At 37.6% G+C, this 20,417-nt stretch overlaps 1 protein-coding gene across 1 annotated transcript in view; it reads right to left on the bottom strand.

Annotated features, from left to right (window-relative positions):
• Positions 1 to 6,810: 6,810 nt before the first annotated feature.
• The window catches only part of LOC124787832 (vacuolar protein sorting-associated protein 13D), a 557,316-nt gene continuing 543,709 nt past the window's right edge, over positions 6,811 to 20,417 (bottom strand). Inside the window, exon 67 of the mRNA XM_047254770.1 lies at positions 6,811 to 8,012. Coding sequence (XP_047110726.1) covers positions 7,923 to 8,012 — 90 coding nt within the window. The 3' untranslated portion in view covers positions 6,811 to 7,922. The remainder of the gene's footprint in view (positions 8,013 to 20,417) is intronic.

The raw sequence follows: 20,417 nt of genomic DNA, 5'->3' as shown, positions 1-20,417 counted from the left end.
CAAATTGCGTTAAAGTGTAATCACGTGTCAGTTCTAGTATATTTGTCCAATGAATACCCGTTATCATCTGCATATCTTCTTGGTGTAGCAATTTTAATGGCCAGTAATGTAAAATATAACGGAACAATCTTTCTCTGTCAGTCTCACTGACAGCGACAGTGATATGTATTACAACTATTCTGACCACTTCTCGATAGGCAGCATCACTGTTCAGGGTAAAAAATGTGAAATGGTCACTTTTCCCGACCCGATCACTTTACCACACCTCCCCCTATCGAGCTTACTATTAATTGGTAATTTACGAGGGTAGCTTGAAAAGTTTTCGGAACGGAATAGAAAAAACGCACTTGGTCCAACGATTTCCAGTGCCTTGATCCCATCTCGAAAATGCGTTTCTTCCAGGCCTGCAAACTAGTTGTCAAAAAAATGGTTCAAATGGCTCTAAGCACTATGGGACTTAACATTTGAGGTCATCAGTCTCCTAGACTTAGAACTACTGAAACCTAACTAACCTAAGGACACCATGCACATCCATGCCTGAGGCAAGATTCGAACCTGCAACCGTAGCAGCAGCAGAGTTCCGGAATGAAGTGCCTAGAACCACTCGGCAAAACCAGTTGTCAACTACGGCTATCAGTTCTTCGTTTGAAGTGAATCTTCATCCACCAAGAAAAATTTTCAGTTTTGGGAAGAGATGGAAGTCTGATGGAGCCATATCAGGTGAATAAGGCAGGTGTGGCAACAATTCGTACCTTAGTTCGGGTAATTTTGCCATGGCGACGGCACATGTGTGCAGGCGCGCATTGTCATTATGAAAGACGACTTTATTCCTTTCTAAATCTGGCTTTTTTCGCGTATCTTTTGTTGAACTTTGTCCAGGAGGTTAACATAGTTTTCTCCAGTAATTGCCTACCCAATGGGGAGATAACATACAAACAGAATCCCCTTCGCATCCCAGAACACTGATGCCATGACCTTTCCCACCGAAGGAATTGTGTTTGCTTTCTTTGGTGGCGGAGAATCAGCATGTGTCCACTGCTTTGATTGTTGTTTTGTCCGTGGGGTATACTAGTGCACCCAAATTTCATCTGTGTTCACAAAATGGCACAAAAAATCTTGTTCATTTCTCTTAAAACTGACCAAACATTGTTCCAATATGTCCATTCTCATGCATTTTTGAGCCAGCATCAAGAGTCGTGGTACCCATCTTGCAGATAATTTTTTTCATTTTTAGTTCTACAGTTAAAATATGATATACACTTTCAGATGATATCAGACAAGCATTAGCAATTTCACACACATTCTATCAGCGATCCTCCATGATCATTTTGTGCACCCTTGCAATGATTTCTGGAGTAGTGACACATCTTGGTCAACCACTGTGCGAATCATCATCTAAGCTCTCACGACCAAATTTAAATTCGTCTGTCCACTTCGCAACAGTTTAATATGAAGGAGCCGAGTCTCCCAGTGAAATCTAGAACCAGCATGAATGTCCTTTGCTTTCATACCTTTCTTTACGAAGTACTTAATCACTGTTCGAATCTAAATTTTTTCCATCTTCGCAAATCACTATGCGGGAACAACAATTGAGCCGTGTCACCACCACAGCTCTCTTCCAAGAGCACTGACTTTGCACATGTTTCCAGGCAACAGTTCAATGAATATTACATGAACAACTCGTTGCGCTAGCGATGACCTCTCGTCGTGACTCTGAGAATTTTCCAAACCACCTTCATATATAAATTAGTATGTTGTATTAATAATAGCAAATGCTATAGGAGACATGATCACAAAGGTTTAATAAATTTTTTGGATGTCATTTCTCTTTTAATCATTGCATGGTATTACACCAGCCGTAAGTTGGTTTCGTATTACTTGCTACATACATGTACCTAATTTAATGATGACTGCATCTATTATGTGCATTTATGAATTCATATTACTTCCATTTATATCATAGCTGCTGACGGGTGCTAGTTGCACACATTCGTTAGTTGTCGGCATTGGAGGACGAACAATAGAGTCTTTTCTCTCTCACTGCTATAAGCCCCGGAGTGGCTGTGCTACTTAGCACTCTCCACCTGACATAAGCAGCAAGCTTCATGCATCCCATGACCGAATTCACCAATATCAATTAAAGTTAAGTGCATCTCAAAATATTATTGTCTCTGTAAGAATTTTTGTTTGTAACTGAGCAAGAAAAATAAACTCTTATGAAGATCTTAATATTAGCCGACTTTTTGGATTCGGCTGTTTGTTAGTGGATACGACTGAGAATCGCTGACCGCACGATCGCTTGATTCAGGCCATTTGTGGCCTTTGACAACCACTGGTATATATGTATCCAAGCGAAGGGCGGTTCGTGGTGCCATCAGACCACTTCCCAAGATCGAAGAGTCGCGACGACGTATGCCATGGTACTTGTAGTGAGGAAGAGTTGGTGCCGTTTGTGTTATTTAGCATTAAGGCCCTTAACTTGTCTAATTTCAATCCTTTTTCTTTTCTGTTAAAACTGTTTTTGTGCTTCTGAATATCAATGGCCTCTCTGTAGGCCAACATACTATCATAATAATTAATAGATTATGGTAAAACCACAGTGTCAGAAAAACAAACTTGTGGTTTCCATGTCCTATAATGCATGATATGCTGCTGCTGATTTGTCCGTCTTGCCCAGGCAACCGCTCGTGTTCTTTAAGGCATGTGCTAATATTTCTGTTTGTAGTTCCTATGTAGGCTACTCTTGGCCACAAGTGCAAGAGAGTTTGTATGCTCCTACTGTGGCAAGACTGATGATTTACCTGGCTCTCAAAGGCAAACCATTAGGCAGAGCATTATAATTTGGACAGTGGCTTTGCAAGCATAGAAACCTCATCCCTCCTGTTCTAAACTCTCTCTCCACAAATCACCTCATCAGAGTTAGCACTTGGCCAAAATCACTTTCTTTTCATTATGTTTCTCTATCTGGCTGTGTGAGTAATGAGGTGTAATACAATCAAATCAAGGATCTACAACTGAATAATCACAAAACAATAAAAACCTAATAAAAAATCTTCTTAAGAAATAAAATTTTTCTTGAATATTAAATTCTCTTTGGAGATAAAATTCTTGGTGGAAACTAAACTCATCTTGGAAACTAAGTCAACATAAAACACCACTCTCCATCCAGGAGGCAATTTTGTTCTGTCAGTATGATGGTGTCTGTAATTAACTTGTTTCAGTGCTATGTGCTGTGTACTTCATTGACACCAACCTGTGTTTGGATTTTGACTTTATATTGTTGTCACAGCTTGACAATATGACAGGATTAAGCAGGGCCAATTTAAAATCCAAGCAACACAAGTGCTTGCTCCTGTTCTGACCTATATAAATGATTTACCTAAGACAATGGAGAGCACTTCACAACCAGCAGTATTTGTTGTTGACTTAAGTGTGTTGATAAAAAGAGTCCAAATATATACATTCCAGATATAGACATGAGAATAATGGAACACACACACTCCTAGTTCATAGCTTAGTTCTTAATCTTACAAAAACTAATATTAGCAAGTTAAGAACAAATAAAAATGTCTCACAAATGTCAGGAGTAGTGATCAATGGGTGTACACTGCAAGAGGCTCCATGTGTGAAGTTTTTGGGCACTTAGATGGACAATAAATTGAGGTGGGACCTGCACATGGATACATTAACCAAATAATCTCAGTTCTGCCTGCTTTGTTCTTAGAAACCTCTCTAAGTGCGTCGATTTACAAACAAGATTGCCAGCTGCCTGACAACTAATATGAGCTGTGCTTTATAACAGCCCTTTAACACCTAGTTTATTTACATTGTTCATTAACAAGATTGTTGAACTATTTTATAGTAGCATCACCATGATTTGCCCATTTGAAATTTTCATTTACAACACCACCAGGACATTTAGCATAATCTGTAGTTTTGATACATTTGTCTTCATACTTTTACTTCTTACATGTATTCCGAATCTCAATTTGTTGTAAACATATGTGTTTTGAATTTAAAATCGGTGGTGTTAATCATCTGCATAAAGTGTAGTGTGCGTAGTATTTATGCAATTTGTACAGAACGTGAGAAATAATGGGCTAAGTATTGACCCTTGTGGAATACCCAACAGGAAGAAACTGATTGAATAAAAATAACGAAATGTTATATGGTTCCCAACCTGATGCAATCCTTTCGATGCAGTGATGTTACAGCAACACACCTCTTGCTTTTGCTGCTTGTTTATCCAAACAACATCTCAAGTGGTTTTATAAATCTCAGTGGGATCCATGCTATTATGTTCAACGGAGTGAAAATCTGAAACTATGAGTGACCATAACTGTGGTGTCTGTATTACTGTTCAGCAATGTTAACCTTTATTTAATGTAGGCAGTCATATGATTTAATACAAATTTTTTGTAACGCCTTCTGTAGAGTAATCACACTTTAAGAAAATGATAAACTTTCTCTAGCATAGATTGTGTGTTGCTGTAGACATTCTGCAAACTTCCTACTGTATGATTCACTGCAAAATAGGTAACCAGACATTTGTTTTGGACTCAGCCTATTGCTCCATCAGGCAAAGCATCAAAGTTTTTCATTGTTCTCTACGTTCTGTATTATTGTGATAGGGGACCTGCACTTATCGTCCCAAGGTACTCACAGGACACAATTTACTTGAGATATCCTACATGTAAACACCAGTGTAAATATTGGAATAGGCATAAGCAAGAACACATACATTTAATAATTGCTAATTGTTTGTCTTCTCTCATGGCTATGCTCTTTCATTATGAAATAAACAATCAATGTCTTTTGTCCTCTGTCACAGTTGCACTGTTTCATTAGGAAATAAACACTAAACTGTTCTGAAGTGTGCACTCATCAGTCTATGTGAAACCAAAAAGCACCAGTGTTTGACATGGGTATACAGTTGCTTTCTGATAATGAATCAAACAGTGTAGAGATCAAGAAAGAGACGATCTTACTCATGACAATTCACTTCCATCTGGACAACTTACTGTCTTTCTGCACAAATGACTATTACCAAACTGCGACTAGTGGCAAACTTTTCTGCATAAAAATTTACTTAACTACATACTAATATTTTAGATTTTTTATAACAATTTGAAGACCATTTTCGTACCACTATTTTTGCTTAAACCTGGCATTATGATGTTTCCCCGTGTTTTCATTCTGTCTTCATGTCCATTAATTGCACAAATAAATCATCATCATGAATATGAGCATTCAGTAGTTTCATGATGTCATTAATTAAATGTGTCATATTTGTGATACTTGAGTTGTGGAGAGCAAGAGAGGATTCTGTTATTAATGATTTATGATAGTAATGTTTTACAACTACTGCTGAGTCACCTGCCTCCCAATGCTTCACAGTCCCCTCTTACACCTGCACATGTTCCCATACCCTGTGTCCTCCATCAGGATAACCACTTATAAACCAAGTTTTGCTGCAAAGGGGAGAGTCAGTGTTTTCTAAGACTAGAAAAAAGAGTATGGACTCAAAAGTACAACTTTCTAATCTGTTACCTGTGTCTATGGACCATTCACTTATCAGTCAGCTGCATTTTTTAATCTTGTTTTTCACCTCCATGATATTTGTTTCTGAAATTTCACTGATGATGTTGAATACTAAACGAAATTTAATCATTTTAAACTGTTTCCAGCATGTCAATGACAAAAATTTATTTTGCTAGTAACAAATCAATTTGTTAACATAATCAATGTATATTATAATCAGCTGCATACATTATCCAATTGTACAACATACTCCTTCTTGCCATAAACAACAACAGATTCTTAATAACTGATTTCTAAGTGAACATTTATTTATATTACCTTGCAATGCTTCAGTTAAATTTGTCAGACATTCTACATACACAGAATTTTCTGTACGATACCCATTAAAACATAGTGTTAGGTTATCTACAATCTGACCTCTCAGAACACAGTGGATTCAAGCTCAGTCTTACACATTAAACTGCAATTAACAATCCATAACAATGTATTACACAATATGAAGTACAAATCAAACGGCTTCTACAGAACAATGGTAGCAAATATATTCATTATTTCATCAGACTAGTTTAGTTATGAATGTTGAGCTGATTAAAGTACTTTTGTTTTTATTCCATCAGTCATATGCCAGATTGTTTCTGGTTTCTTCAGGTATTTGCTTCTGATTGGCCCCTCTCCCATAAGAATCACTATTATTTAAATATTTCTTATACGGTACATTATTCCACTTTGTGTTGCCTGTACTTTGTAGCATTGCACTTTGTGCTTGAAAAATAAGGAATCAGGTAACTGGTGTGAACACTGGCAGTTCATTACACTAATACCAAAGATAGTTTGTATATTAGTTCTATATATGTCAGGATTTCTTTTCTCTTCTCTCATTTTTTTTGGGAGGGGGGGGGGGGGTGGTGCAATGCATCAGTTCCAATAGTAATTTCTGTCCAGTCAACAAAAAGCATGTAAAATTAAGTGATATGATTAATCATCACTTTTCCCCAAGATCTTTCAGTATAATGTTAAAGTTAAAATGCTGAAGGAGCAGCACATATGGATTCCCCCCCCCCCCCCCCCCCCCTTCCCCTTGCAGTTGCTTAGGAGTATATGTTATGAAATGATAACATCTGGCTAGCCATAGGAAAAAACCAACATGACAAACTTGAGGGATAAGTAGGAACTGTTAGTACAGCATCATTATCATGTGTTAGTGAAACATATTACCTACTACTAACTTCATTCGATGAGGGGCATTTATTTAAAATAATCTGAAGAATGTACAAATTATGATTAACATTTATTAAATAAGGCTACTACAGATAAATAAAATACAATGTGCAAAACTGCGAAGTACACATCATGAATTGTGAACACTTGTTCATATTAGCACCGATTACTACACAACAAAAACAAAGCACTCTTACAACACAACCATTTATCTGCTGGAAAAGCTTACTAAATAAATTAAACTAAATTAGCGAAACATTTATTTTAATTACAATACAACAGTTTTGAGTGCCTGATCCCAGTCAAGGAGAGAAAGATAACAGGCCATCCTTAACGGAAAACAGCAGGTACTGTGGGTCATAATACATCACAAAATTAAAATGTTTTACATTTGAATGTTACCTATTCTGACACATGTGACACAATATTAATTTACAACACTATCAAAAATATATGTTTATCTATTAAACCCTGTTATAAATAATGGTTACCTTCACTAAATTTTGCAAAAAAGCTACTCTGAAATATTAAAATACTGCTGTGGTGATGAAATGAACATGAAAGTTGTTTTGAAGGCAGAATTGCGAGCAATTTTCAGATGTTAACATGAAACAAAGCTACAAAAGAGTCAATAACAGCAGTGATATAAATAAAATGTTGATATACAAGCTGGATATAGCATCATTTATATAGCATTTTTCCATCAACATTCGCAGTTTAGTGGAAAGGCAAAAAATATACACAGAAAACAGAATGTATCAAAACTAGGTAACATGTCTGCCCCCTAGGAACATTTATTATAAAGATGCACAAATTAGACCAGACTGCACTCTTCGCAATTATTCTACATAGTGCATTTCATTGCTTTTTTTGTTTCATCATGTACAGCCTTTTACAACACTTACATGTATAGAGTTATATTTAATGCAAATGAATACAATTTTGTTACAAATATAAAATAACTTTTTACAGCATACATATATTCACAAAAATGAGTTATACTTGTAGGACAAAATGAGGATTATTAACATCTTTTGAGCACAACATAATTCCACACAGATGGTTTACAAAAATAACAGGTACTTTTGTTCTTTGAATAGTGTGCACTGATGTGCGCATTTAGCACCTAGAATGGTCCATATCATTACTTATGTACTATACATTCAGTCTTCTAAAATATCATAACCTAGAGATACAAGTGTGTTCCGCCGCTCTTCAAACAATCCCTTTGCATAATTTATGTGATGTGATACCTGTAAAGAGAGTTTTGAGCAAAATCATTAATGAAGCAAAGAAAAACAGTAGACACTGAGAAGAAGAAATGTAACAGTTATATGCTCAATAAACACTGTTGAAGTGGTACTTTTGGATCAGACCTAAAATTATTTCTAGAAAGATGACCGTTTCTGCAAACTGACAGTTGCTTCACTCCATCAGATGAACTGGATTTCAGTTGGGATTTCTTTCTACCCCACTTTAACTAACTTTTTTTTTTTTTTTTTACTTTTATGGTTAAAATCTTCTGAATTTTTAGGCCACATCACATTATTCCTTAAAATTCTAAAATACTCAATGTTTCAATCTATCTGTTGGGGTAGTTTTCGGAATTGTTCTGGTGTCCTTGGGTGGGTGAACACTGTCAAAAACACAGTTAATTCTACCCTGGAAATATCCTGAGGATTATTCCAGTAGAGGGATACAGACATGTGCGGACAGGAAAGGGTCCAGATTTGAAGTGGTCACCACTAACTGAATATATTTGGTAAATACATGTATTTGCAGCACTGGTTTTGTTTGTTTTGTGGCCAATCTTGGATGCTACATTTTCTGAGGGATTGCAACAACTTACCGATAAACTGCTTGTTCCCTATTGTTATGTTTATTAGTTCGGGGGAAGGTTGGTTTTGTACAAGGTTGCACAAAAACAAACCTCCCATGCTTTGTCTCTCCTGTCTCCCACCATTTCCCAAAGTACCACCGTCCGGCCACAGAGGATTCCGCTCATAACTCAGTACCACCCAGGACAGGAGCAACTGAATTACATTTTTTGCCAGGGTTTTGACTACCTCTCGTTGTGCCCTGTAATGATAAATGTCCTGCCTACTATCTTTCCCACACTTCCCACAGTGGTATTCTGCCATCCAGCGAACCTACACAATACACTCATCCATCCCTACAAAACCTCTGCTCCCAACCCCTTACCTCATGGCTCATACCCCTGTAATACACCTAGATGCAAGACCTGTCCCATACATCCACCTACCACCACCTACTCCAGTCCAACCGCAAACATCACCTATCCCATCAAAGGCAGGGATAACTGTAAAACTAGTCATGTGATCTACAAGCTCAGCTGCAACCACTGTGCTGCATTCTATGTGGACATGGCAACCAACAAGCTGTCTGCCCACATGAATGGCCACCAACAATCTGTGGCCAAGAAACACGTGGACCACCCTGTTCATGAGCATGCCGCCCAACAAGACATCCTTCATTTCAATGACAGCCTGTGTCATATGGACCCTTCCCATCAACACCAGTTTTTCTGAACTGCGCAGGTGGGAACTTCTCTGCAATATATCCTACATATCTTAAACCTCCTGGCCTCAACCTTCGGTAGTCATTGTCCTTACCCATCCAGCACCTTCCCTGCTCCTATTCCAGCACTACATAACCTTCATTCTACCATCGCACTGTGTTTTTTTACTTCTCTCCTTTTCCATTAATCCTCCCTCAACCCCCCCCCCCCCCTCCTCACCACCACCGTGCACTCCTTTAACCTCCCGACTGCACATAGTTGCCCTACCCTCTCTCCATAGCGTCCTCGTGCACTCCCCAACAGCACTGTGCTGTCCATTTACCCTACTATACCTCCTCCTCCGCACCCCAGCCTCCTCTTTACCTCCACCCAGTCGCCACTCCCATTATGCACTGGTGCTGCTACTCACAATGTTCTTACAGTTGCCCAAGACCAAGACTGCAGTCACGTGTGTGTGTGTGTGTGTGTGTGTGTGTGTGTGTGTGTGTGTGTGTGTGTGTGTGTGTGTGTGTGTGTTTGGTGGGTGGGAGGGGGGTCTTTTCTGATGAAAGCCTTATGGGCTGAAAGCTTTATTTTTGACAGTCTTTACACTGTGCCTATCTGCGACTCAGAATCTCCACTATATGGCGAGTGGCAACTTTCCTTTTTATAATACTGTTACATTACATCCTGGATTTTCCATAATTCTGAAATCTTTAACAAAACAAATAAGCTTGCTGAATATTAATACTAGAAAAACAGAGCTGGCTCACACCAGAAGGGAATATCGGGAAATTCTTAAATTCCACTTGGACCACATATCACAGAAACTGGTGCTGTAAAGATTGCCATAATATCTAATGGGGTTTACAGGTGCCAAATGAGAAATAATCTTGGTGAAGGAAAGCATCAAAGGAAATCAAGAATGATAACGAGATGGTGTAGTGGCAGGATATTTCAGAAAAAACTTGGAGACTACCACAGGTAAATTTTCTGATCCTGCAATATGATAATATGGAGATACTGAAACTTATATGCTATAGAATGTGCTATATAATGATAAGGCTATTGCAGCATAAAAAGGGATGTTAAGAAAGATAGAAAATATTTCTTGCTTGGAAAGTGTGACAAGAAACAAATTATATGAACAGTCAATATGAAACGTTCATCTCTGTAGATGAAAATGTGTAGTAATAATGGATAAAATTCAAAAGTATTGTACAATGTGTGTTGGAAAAGTGTATGGCAAGAAAAGTCATGAGGTATGCGAAAAGACATCCCATAGTTCAAAAGCTATGACAGAAACTTGCTACAAAAGATATGAGTGTTTCAGTCCAGATTTGAATGAAGTCAAATTCTGGCTAAATAATGAAAATCTGAACAAAGTTGAAATTAGCTTAAGGAGAGCACAGCAAAAAATCTTCATTGAATTGAAAAGTACAACTTCGGTTAGTAATCTTGTTTTCTTGTTACTTCAAGTCATGAAGTGGATTAAAATACAAAATAATATATACAGTTCCTCAATGGTCTTGGTGTTGTTATTGTTGTCTGCAGTCCAAGGACTGGTTTGATGCAGCTCTCTATCCTGTGCAGGGTTCTTCATCTCCAAATAACTACTGCAACCTAACATCCTTCTGTAGCTGCTTACTGTATTCATATCTTGGTCTTCCCCTATGATTTTTACCCGTCCACACTTCCCTCCAACACTAAGTTGGTAATCCCTTGAAGTCTCAGAATGTGTCCTATCAACCGATACCTTCTTTTAGTCAATTTATGCCACAGATTTTTTCCCCATAATTCTGTTCAGTATCTTCTCATCAGTTATGTGATCTACCCATCTAATCTTCAACATTCTTGTGTAGCAGCACATTTCAAAAGCTTCTGTTCTGTTTTTGTTTAAACTTTTTCTCGTCCATGTTTCATTTACATACAAGGCTACACTCCAGACATGTACTTTCAGAAAACACTTCCTAGCTCTTAAATATACATATTCAATTCCATTATCCTCATTTTGCTTTTGTTGCTGTTCATTTTATATCCTCCTTTCAAGGGTATATCCATTCCGTTCAACTGCTCTTCCAAGTCCTTTGCTGTCTATGACCGAATTACAATGTCATTAGCAAACCTCAAAATTTTCATTTCTTCTCTCTGAACTTCAATTCCTGCTCCAAATTTTTCTTTAGTTTCTTTCACTGCTTGTTCAATGTACAGATTTAATAACATCGTAGAGGGGCTACAACCCTGTCTCACTCCCTTCTCAACTACTGCTTCCCTTTCATGCCCCTCAACTCTTACTACTGCTGTCTGGTTTTTGTACAAGTTGTAAGTACCCTTTCACTCCCTTTATTTCACCCCTGCGACCTTCAGAATTTAAAAGAGTATTCCAGTCAACACAGTCAAAAGCTTTCTCTAAGTTTACAAATGCTATAAACGTAGTTCAGCCTATCTTCTAAGATAAGTTGGAAGGTAAGTATTGCCTTGCGTGTTCCTAATCTCTCCAGAATCCAAGCTGATCTTCCCCAAGCTTGACTTCTATCAGTTTTTCCATTCTTCTGTACTGAATTCGTTTAAGTATTTGGCAACCAGAACTTATTAAACTGGTAGTTTGGTAATATTCACAACTGTCAGCAACTGCTTTCTTTGTAATTGAAATTATTACATTTTTTTAAGTCTGAGGGCATTTGCCTGTCTCATACATCTTGCACACCAGACAGAAGGCCATCAGTAGTTCTGATGGAATATTGTCCACTCCTGTGGCCTTGTTTCGACTTAGGTCTTTCAGGGCTACATCAAATTTTTCTTGCAGGATTGTATCTCCCATCTCATCTTTATCTATGTCCATTTATTTTTCTATAAAATTGCCTTCAAGTTTAGCTCCCTTGCACAGACCCTCTATATATTGCTTTCATATTTCAACTCTCTCTTCTTTGCTTATTACTGGTTTTCCATCTGAGCTCTTGATATTCATACAGTTGCTTCTTTTTTCCCCAAAGCCCTCCTTAATTTTCCCATTGGCAGTGTCTATCTTTCTCCTAACGAAATGTGCTTCTAAATCCTTACATTTCTCCTCTACCCATGCCTGCTTAGCCATTTTGCACTTTCTTTCTATCTCATTTCTTAGATGTTTGTATTCCCTTTGGCCTACTTCATTTGCTGCATTTTTATAGTTTCTGTTTTCATCAAATAAATTCAATATCTGTTGTGTTATCCAAAGATTTCTACTAGGTCTTACCTTTTATCTATTTGATCCCCTGCTGCCTTCACTATTTCATCTCTTAAAGCTACCCATTCACCTTTTACTGTATTCTTTTTTCTCTGTTCTAGTCAACCGTTGCCTAATACTCCCTCTGAAACTCTCAGTAATATCTGGTTCTTTCAAATTATCCAGATCCCAGCTCCTTAATTTCCTACCTTTTTCCTATTTCTTCACTCTTAATCTATGGTTCATAACTAGTAAATTGTGGTCAGAGTTCACATCTGCCACTGGAAATGTCTTAAAATTTAAAACCTAGTTCTGAAACCTCTGTCTTACCATTACACAAACAATCTGAAACCTTACAGTGCCTCCAGTTCTCTTCTATGTATATTATTCTTTCTCAATTTTTAAACCAATTAAATTATGCTCTGCACAAAATTCTTGCAGATGGGTTCAATTCCAGTCCCCCACGACTACTAAATTTTAATCTCCTTTAATTCTCTGAATAGTTTCTTTTATTTCATCAAATATTTCTTCAATCTCTTCATCAAGTGTGGAGTCAGTTGGCATATAAACTTTTACTACTGTGGCGCGTGTGGGCTTTGTGTCTAGCTTGGTTACAATAATGCAATCATTATGCTGTTCATAGAAAGCTTACCAATTTTCCTATTTTCTTATTCATTATTAAACCTAATCCTGCATTGCCCCTATTAGACTTTGTATTTATAATCCTGTATTCACCTAACCAGAAGTCCTGTTACTCCCGCCACTGAATTTTACTAATTCACTACTATATAACTCTGACCTAGCCATTTCCTTTTTTAAATTTTCTTAACTACCTGCCCAATTAGGAGATCTGACATTCCGTGTTCCGATCCTTAGAATATAGATTTGTTTTCCCTGATAGCAACATCCTCCTCCTCAGTAGTCCCTGCCCGGAGAGCTGAATGCGCAACTATTTTAACTGTAGAATATTTTCCACAAGAAGATGCCATCATTATTTTACTAAAGAGTATAGTTGCATTTGCTTGAGAAAATTTACAGCTGTAGTTTCTGCCTGCTTTCAGGTATATGCAATACCAGCACAGGAAAGCCATTTTGGTTGATGTTACAAGGCAGATCAGTCAATCATCCAGACTGTTGCCCCTGCAACAACTGAAATGGTTGCTGCCGCTCTTCCAGGAACCATACATTTGTCTGCCCTCTCCACACACACACCTCTGTTGTGGTTGCACCTATGGTATGGCCATCTGCATCGCCGAGGCACAAAGGGTACCCCAAGGCAAGGTCCGTGGTTTGTGGACATACTGACACAAAAAGGGGAAATGACAGAAGGGCAAACTACTAAATTTCATCCTGCAAAGTTGTTTTATTTACAAGAGTCATTCTAAAAGTAAAATAACTTTTGTTTCAAGCAGCTGTGATTCAAATTTAAACATCTGTCATGGCACTCCACAAGCTTTACTATGCTTTCTGCATACTCACTTGCTGCCAAGTTACTGAACTAGTCACCAATGTCTCTTTCAGTTCTTTGCATTGCCATTGGACTTTCTGTACAAAACACCTGCTATTTGGGAAAATGATGATAATCATTTGAGACCAAGTCCAAGCTATAAGGAAAATGTTCAAGAACTTCTCAAATAAATAGCTGAAGCAAAACATTTGCCAGTGTGGCAGAATGCGGGTGACTGTTACAGTGAAAAAGCACAGTGCCACTAGATAACAATCCATGCCATTTGTTTTGAATGGTGCAGCATAGTTGGTGAAGGCTCTGAGAGTAGGTCACTGCATTCATTGCCTTTCCTGTAAGTATGAAATTGATGAGACGGATGCTGTTTCAGTCCAAAACACTGTTTACATAACCTCCTTGGCACTCAGAACTTTTCTGTTCTTTTTTATTTATTTATCATGAGTTTGTGACTAACGAAATACTGTAATTAGGCATGAATGTCCTAAGAATCATAACTTAATGTTTTCTTTTTTTCCAAATTTATTTGACTTCAATACAGTAGTCAAGCCACAGTCGCAGTAAATTACAGAAAGCTTACATGACTAGTTTTGGTGAAGCTCAGAGACCACTATCAAATGTAACAAGTATAAAATGAGTCTGCTATTCATTATGAGAACCTAAATATAAGTTACATCTAACCATAGCACCTTTGTCATAGGAAACAATGTTGTGAATATCATGTTAAATTAAGCCTCTTTATGCAGTAATGGCAAAGAAGAAACAACATTGCAATCGATCACTGTAAAGCGTTTATCTACAGAGAACATAAAAATCTTAAGTCGTACATGTTGTATTACGATCAGCATAGTCCAACTACTTACATAACGAACCTGACAAGTGAAAATCTTGTCTTATTAATCTTAGCAATTCTGCTGTTATTCTGAAACATACATCACTGAAGTATGAGATGGAACCATTAACGGAAGTATCAGAATTCCCCTTGATGAAGTTAATGAAACAACATCCATGAATGAATACTGTATATTATTATCTGTGTATATTGGCTCCAAACTAACTGGTCAACTCTGAGACAAAAATCTCCACATTCCAACACCTTAAAGCTGAAAATACATAGCTTGTAATCTGGAACACAGCACTCAATAGCACTGTGTCCAAGAAACAACTGTTTGCTTGGACGACACACATACGGCCGAGGTTAACACATAATTGATCAACACAATGGCCACAGCGCTCAACAGCACTATGTCTAAGAAGCAACTGTTGTTCTAATGGAAATTCCACAAGTGTTTTGTAACTTATTTGTATTCAACAGTATCAAATGATTGTTATAATGACAAGAGTACATATTTGTGCATTGCCATCTGAGAACATGTATGGCAATCAAATTATGAGGGCAAGTCAATAAGTAAATGAATTTTTTTTCTGCTCCTCAAGTTGAGAGCACTAACTCAATACTGACATGCCTTAATGTCACTGTTGTTCATAGTATGCTAGCTGTTTTGGCTCAATTAATATTTCTTTTAGTAGTGACTTCAGAGAATTTTACTATGAGAGCTCTGTTTTCTGTATTCACCAATGAAGAAATGAAGGCAGTGATTCATTTTCTATATTCTGAAAGAGCTAAATTTGTGGTGATTATTGACAGACTGCAGCTGCAGCATGGTGACAGCTGTCTTGGTGAATGAAAGTATAAGTGGATAAACTGCTTTCAAAATGGTCATGTGTTGATTTTCATGCAGGAATTGAAATATCTACTTTTGCCCAAAGCAAAAAAGTTCAAAAGGAAAGCTGGTGAAGGAAAGATGATGTCGACAGTGTTTTTGGATATGAAAGATCCACTGCTAATTCATTACATTCCCAAAGTGTAAATAGCATATCATGACAGCTACTGTGAGCTACTGGAAGATCTGTAACCCAAAATCAAAACAAAGAGGAGAGTGGAAATTTCAGAAAGTATTGCTCTACTTCAGAACAGTACCAGCCTTCATAAAGCTAACAAAACAATTCCTGGCATTCAAAATCTTGGCTTTGAGCTACTCCGGCAACCATTATACAGATATTACTTAGCTGCAACTGAGTTTACCTTTTTGGTCTAATGGAGGAGCACCTGTATGAATCAAATTTTTTGTCAGATGATGAGGTTGTGCAAGTCTGGATGTGTACAATGCCACAAGACTGCTTCCAGAATGGAATTAGGTAGCTTGTCAAAATGATATGGATAAAAGGCATGTAGGTAAAAGAGGTTGCATGAGAAACAACATTCTTTCCAATTCCATTATCCTAACAAAAAATTTCATTAAAAAAAATTGGCTTTACTTTTTGACTTGGCCTCATGTTTTCTGCCCACATTTCAGTATCAGACTGATGATCAGATTAATGGACAGAAGTCTCCAGCCCACTAGGAGCAGGAAGTCATAAAATAAATGAAAATGCTTGCATTGTTATGTAACTATCTGTCATGGTGTATTAGTGCACCGCTGTTATTATACTTACAACTGCAGCCTTATTCTGTGAAAAGTTTCATCAAAATCAATGAACATAGCAGCAGGGAACAATCAGTTTATGGGTAAGTTGTTGCAATCCCCTGGAAATTGTTGCATCCCAGATTGGCCACAAATACATGTACTTACCAAATATATTCAGTTAGTGGCGGCCACTTTCAAATCGGGACCCTTTTCTGTCTGTGCATGTCTGCATTCAGTGCTTTCAAAGCTCAAAACATTTCCTTGATGTCATTTTTTATAAATCTGTACATTGCTCACCCAGTTTTTCCCTCTGGCGGAATACAAGACCACTTCTATAGTAAGTGGCCTATGCACAGCCAATAACAAGATTACTTTTGATCAAATTTTTTAGCATTAAGTATAATATTTGAGACAAAAATATAATAATAGTAATAATAATAATAATAATAAAATAAAAAATCCGCCATTGCCGGTTCCAAGCCCGGATCCTCATCTTACAAGTGATGACGGAGGAGGAGGGGGAGGAGTAACAGCCTTGTAAAAAAAACCTGGGTCCATCTGGCTCCGGATGGTAGCACCCTGTGAGGGCCCCTGCCTAGGGTTACGGGTGAAAACCGGTCAACGGTCTCATAGGCGGATGAGGAATTTTTAACTCCCAACGGCTGAGAGAGCGGAGGAACCAAAAATCTATAACTGCAAGCGTCTGTACCCAGATTGGGCGGCTTATGGGCAGCGTCTGTTCCCCATGTTAGAGGCGGCTGTTTCAAGAAAACCTTCTAACGCTAACAACGTTAGTCGTATTCCTGGTAGGTTACACAAGTAATCTCCCCCCAACTTTGAAGAATTTCAACAGTTACAATCTTAACGCATGATGGAAATGTCTTTCAATAACGAAACTACCCCAGGTGACCAATCCACCGCCGGCAACGACGCAAGCAGACCCATGGATTCTGGGGAGTCTGCAACACCATGCAAATCCAACAAGATTAAACCCAGAAAAATCTTCAACATAGCAACTCTCAACATAAACTCCCTCCTCAAAGTGGGAAAACTTAAGCACCTTACAGACCAGTTACACACGGAAGACATACAAATTGTGGCGCTACAAGAAACTCGCTTCACTGATGAAAACACATTTGAATCAAACAAATTCAGAATATTTAAAGGAAAACCTGGAAAAATTGTAATGAAGAAATGCCCTCAGCTTGGCACAGCTTTTGCTGTAAACACAAAAATTCTAAACTCTGTCGAACATTTTTGGTCAACATCATCGAGAACATCTTTGCTCACTTTTCGATGTGCAAATAAAAAATACACATTAATCAATGTTCACGCTCCCACAAATGACAAAAATAATGCTAAAAATAGGGAAGAAACAGATGAATACTGGGAAAACCTTAAGGGTCATATATCAGAAATCCCAGAAAACAATGCAAAAATACTTCTAGGAGATTTTAACGCTCAGATTGGAAAAGAAAAGAAATTCCGCGATATTGTCAGCAACTTTCCCACACACAAACGAACCAACAAAAATGGAGAAAGGTTAATTATGCTCTGTAAGCAGTTTAAACTCAAGCTAATGTCAACATGTTTTAAACATCTTCCCAGAAAACAAAAAACCTGGGTATCTCCGATAAAGAGTATCGGAGAATTTCAAATAGATCACGTTGCCATCTCCTCCAAATGTGAAAAAGAAATATTGAACACACGTGTCCGAAAATCTCTAAACCTCGACTCTGATCACTATCTCACAAAAATAAAAACTAAACTGATCCCACAAAACAAATAGAAAAGCAGAAACGGTGAATGTAAAAACAGAAATAAAATAAATTTTGATCTTACAACCCTGAGAAATTACAACCTTAAGTCCAACTCTAACCTCAAGGATTTTCAGAAAAAACTAAAGACATTCTCCCCTTCACAAAACCTCCAAGAATTTCAGAACAACTTGATTGAGGCAACAGAAACAACCTTTCCAAAAAAGAGCAAACCGATAAACCCGTGGTGGGACAGCAACTGGAATGAAGTTCTGCATGAAAGACTTAAAGCCTGGAAAAAGTGGAACTCACATAAAACTGAAAACAACTTTCATGAATTTAAGCAAACCAGAAAGAATGCCTCGAAAACTATTCGCAACACCAAGAGACAATATGAAAAACAACAACTGGACTCAATCGAAGAGAATTTCAAGAAATGCAACACGACAGCTTGGTACAAAACATTCAACCAGAAACTCCGAGGGTACCAGTCCCCTTGCCTAAACCTTATGAGAAATAATAAGACTCTCGCCACCAACAATACTGAAAACTGTGAAATCCTGGCTGAATATTTTGAGACACTCCTAAACTGCCAAACACCCATCCAGACTCTCAGTTTTACGCAACCAGAAACATTACCAACACATTCAACACCTCCGACACGAGAGGAAATCACAAACATAATCAAAAATCTCAAAAACAGGAAAGCATGTGGAGAAGACACAATTACAGCAGAAATGCTCAAGCTTGGGGGAGAAACATCAGTAGAAGCACTACACAAAGAACTTGAACAAGTATGGGAAACCACAAAATCCCAAGTCACTGGAAAACTGCCCTAATTCACCCTTTGTTTAAAAAAGGTGACAAAAGGGATGTTAACAACTATCGTGGAATATCAATTCTCCCAGTCCCATACAAAATTCTACCAAAAGCCCTGCTCAATCGTGTATCACCAATTATAGAGGGAAAACTTGGAGAATATCAAGCTGGCTTCAGACCAGGAAGATCCTGCACCGAACAAAATTTTAACCTCAAAACAACAATGAACTATTTATCTACAAGGAGCAAGAAATATTTCATAACATTCATTGATTTCAAAAAAGCTTATGACTCAATCGATAGGGACACACTCATCAAAACACTTCGAGAATATGAAATAGATGAAACAACAATCACCATAATCAAAGAAACATTAACAAATACATCAAAAGTAAAATTCCAAGGAGAAATTTCACGGCATTTCGAGGTCAAAACCAGTGTCAGACAAGGAGATGCGCTGTCCCCGGTACTCTTCAACTGTGTTCTGGATAAAGTGATAGCAGAATGGAGAAAACTCATGCAAAAACATGGAGTTGAGAAAGTCCAAATTGGAGGGAAGTGCTACAAAGCCATTGAAACCAACTGTTTTGCCTTCGCTGACGATCTCGCCTGTTTAGCTTACACACAAAAAGACACAATAAAACAAATAGAATTACTTAAAGAAACTGCTGAAAAAGCAGGCTTGCAAATGTCATTTCAAAAGACAGAAATCATTACAAATATCAAAAATCCACCAAAGAAAATAACTACGAAATACGGGAAAATACAGGTATCTAAACATTTTAAATATCTTGGTGAACTAATTCAGCCTGTGGCAAAAGGTCATCCAGCCTGCAGGGCTAGAATACAAAAACTAGAGACAGCAACTCACTACTGCCGACAAATGTATTAAAAAAAATGTATATCCAAAAACATTAAACTCAGACACTACCAGACCGTCATTAGACCGCAGATACTATATGCATCAGAAACACTGGCAAATTTTACATACGCAGAACAGATAGAAAATCGTGAAAGAAGAATTGTGAGGACAATTCTTGGACACAGGAAAATAACAGATGATCAAGGCAAGCCTGTATACAGACTAAAAAGCAACAAAGAAGTGTATACGAAGTGCAGCAAAATTATAGACGAAATTAGGAAAAGAAGATGCTCCGTTTATGCTCATATCATGAGGATGAACCCGAATAGGCTTACAAAACAAATATTTTCGTACATCGCAAATCTAAAAAATAAAAATTTATGGTTTATCAACACAGAAAGAGATCTAAAAGAAATGGACATGGATGAGGAAACAATATTTAACAGAAACCTTTTTAGAAAAGAAACTGAATTCATTCACGGGTTTCGGTGTGAAAATTAAGAAGACTTGTGGAACTAAATGGTCTGAAGAGAGAAAAGCCGCCTTCAGTGCAAGAATGAAAGAAGTGTG

Source organism: Schistocerca piceifrons, chromosome 3 (genome assembly GCF_021461385.2).
Source record: "Schistocerca piceifrons isolate TAMUIC-IGC-003096 chromosome 3, iqSchPice1.1, whole genome shotgun sequence".
In the NCBI taxonomy this organism is placed as follows: Eukaryota; Metazoa; Arthropoda; class Insecta; order Orthoptera; family Acrididae; genus Schistocerca; species Schistocerca piceifrons.
Note: the sequence above shows the minus strand (reverse complement) of the source record. Positions and strands in the feature narration are given on the sequence as shown.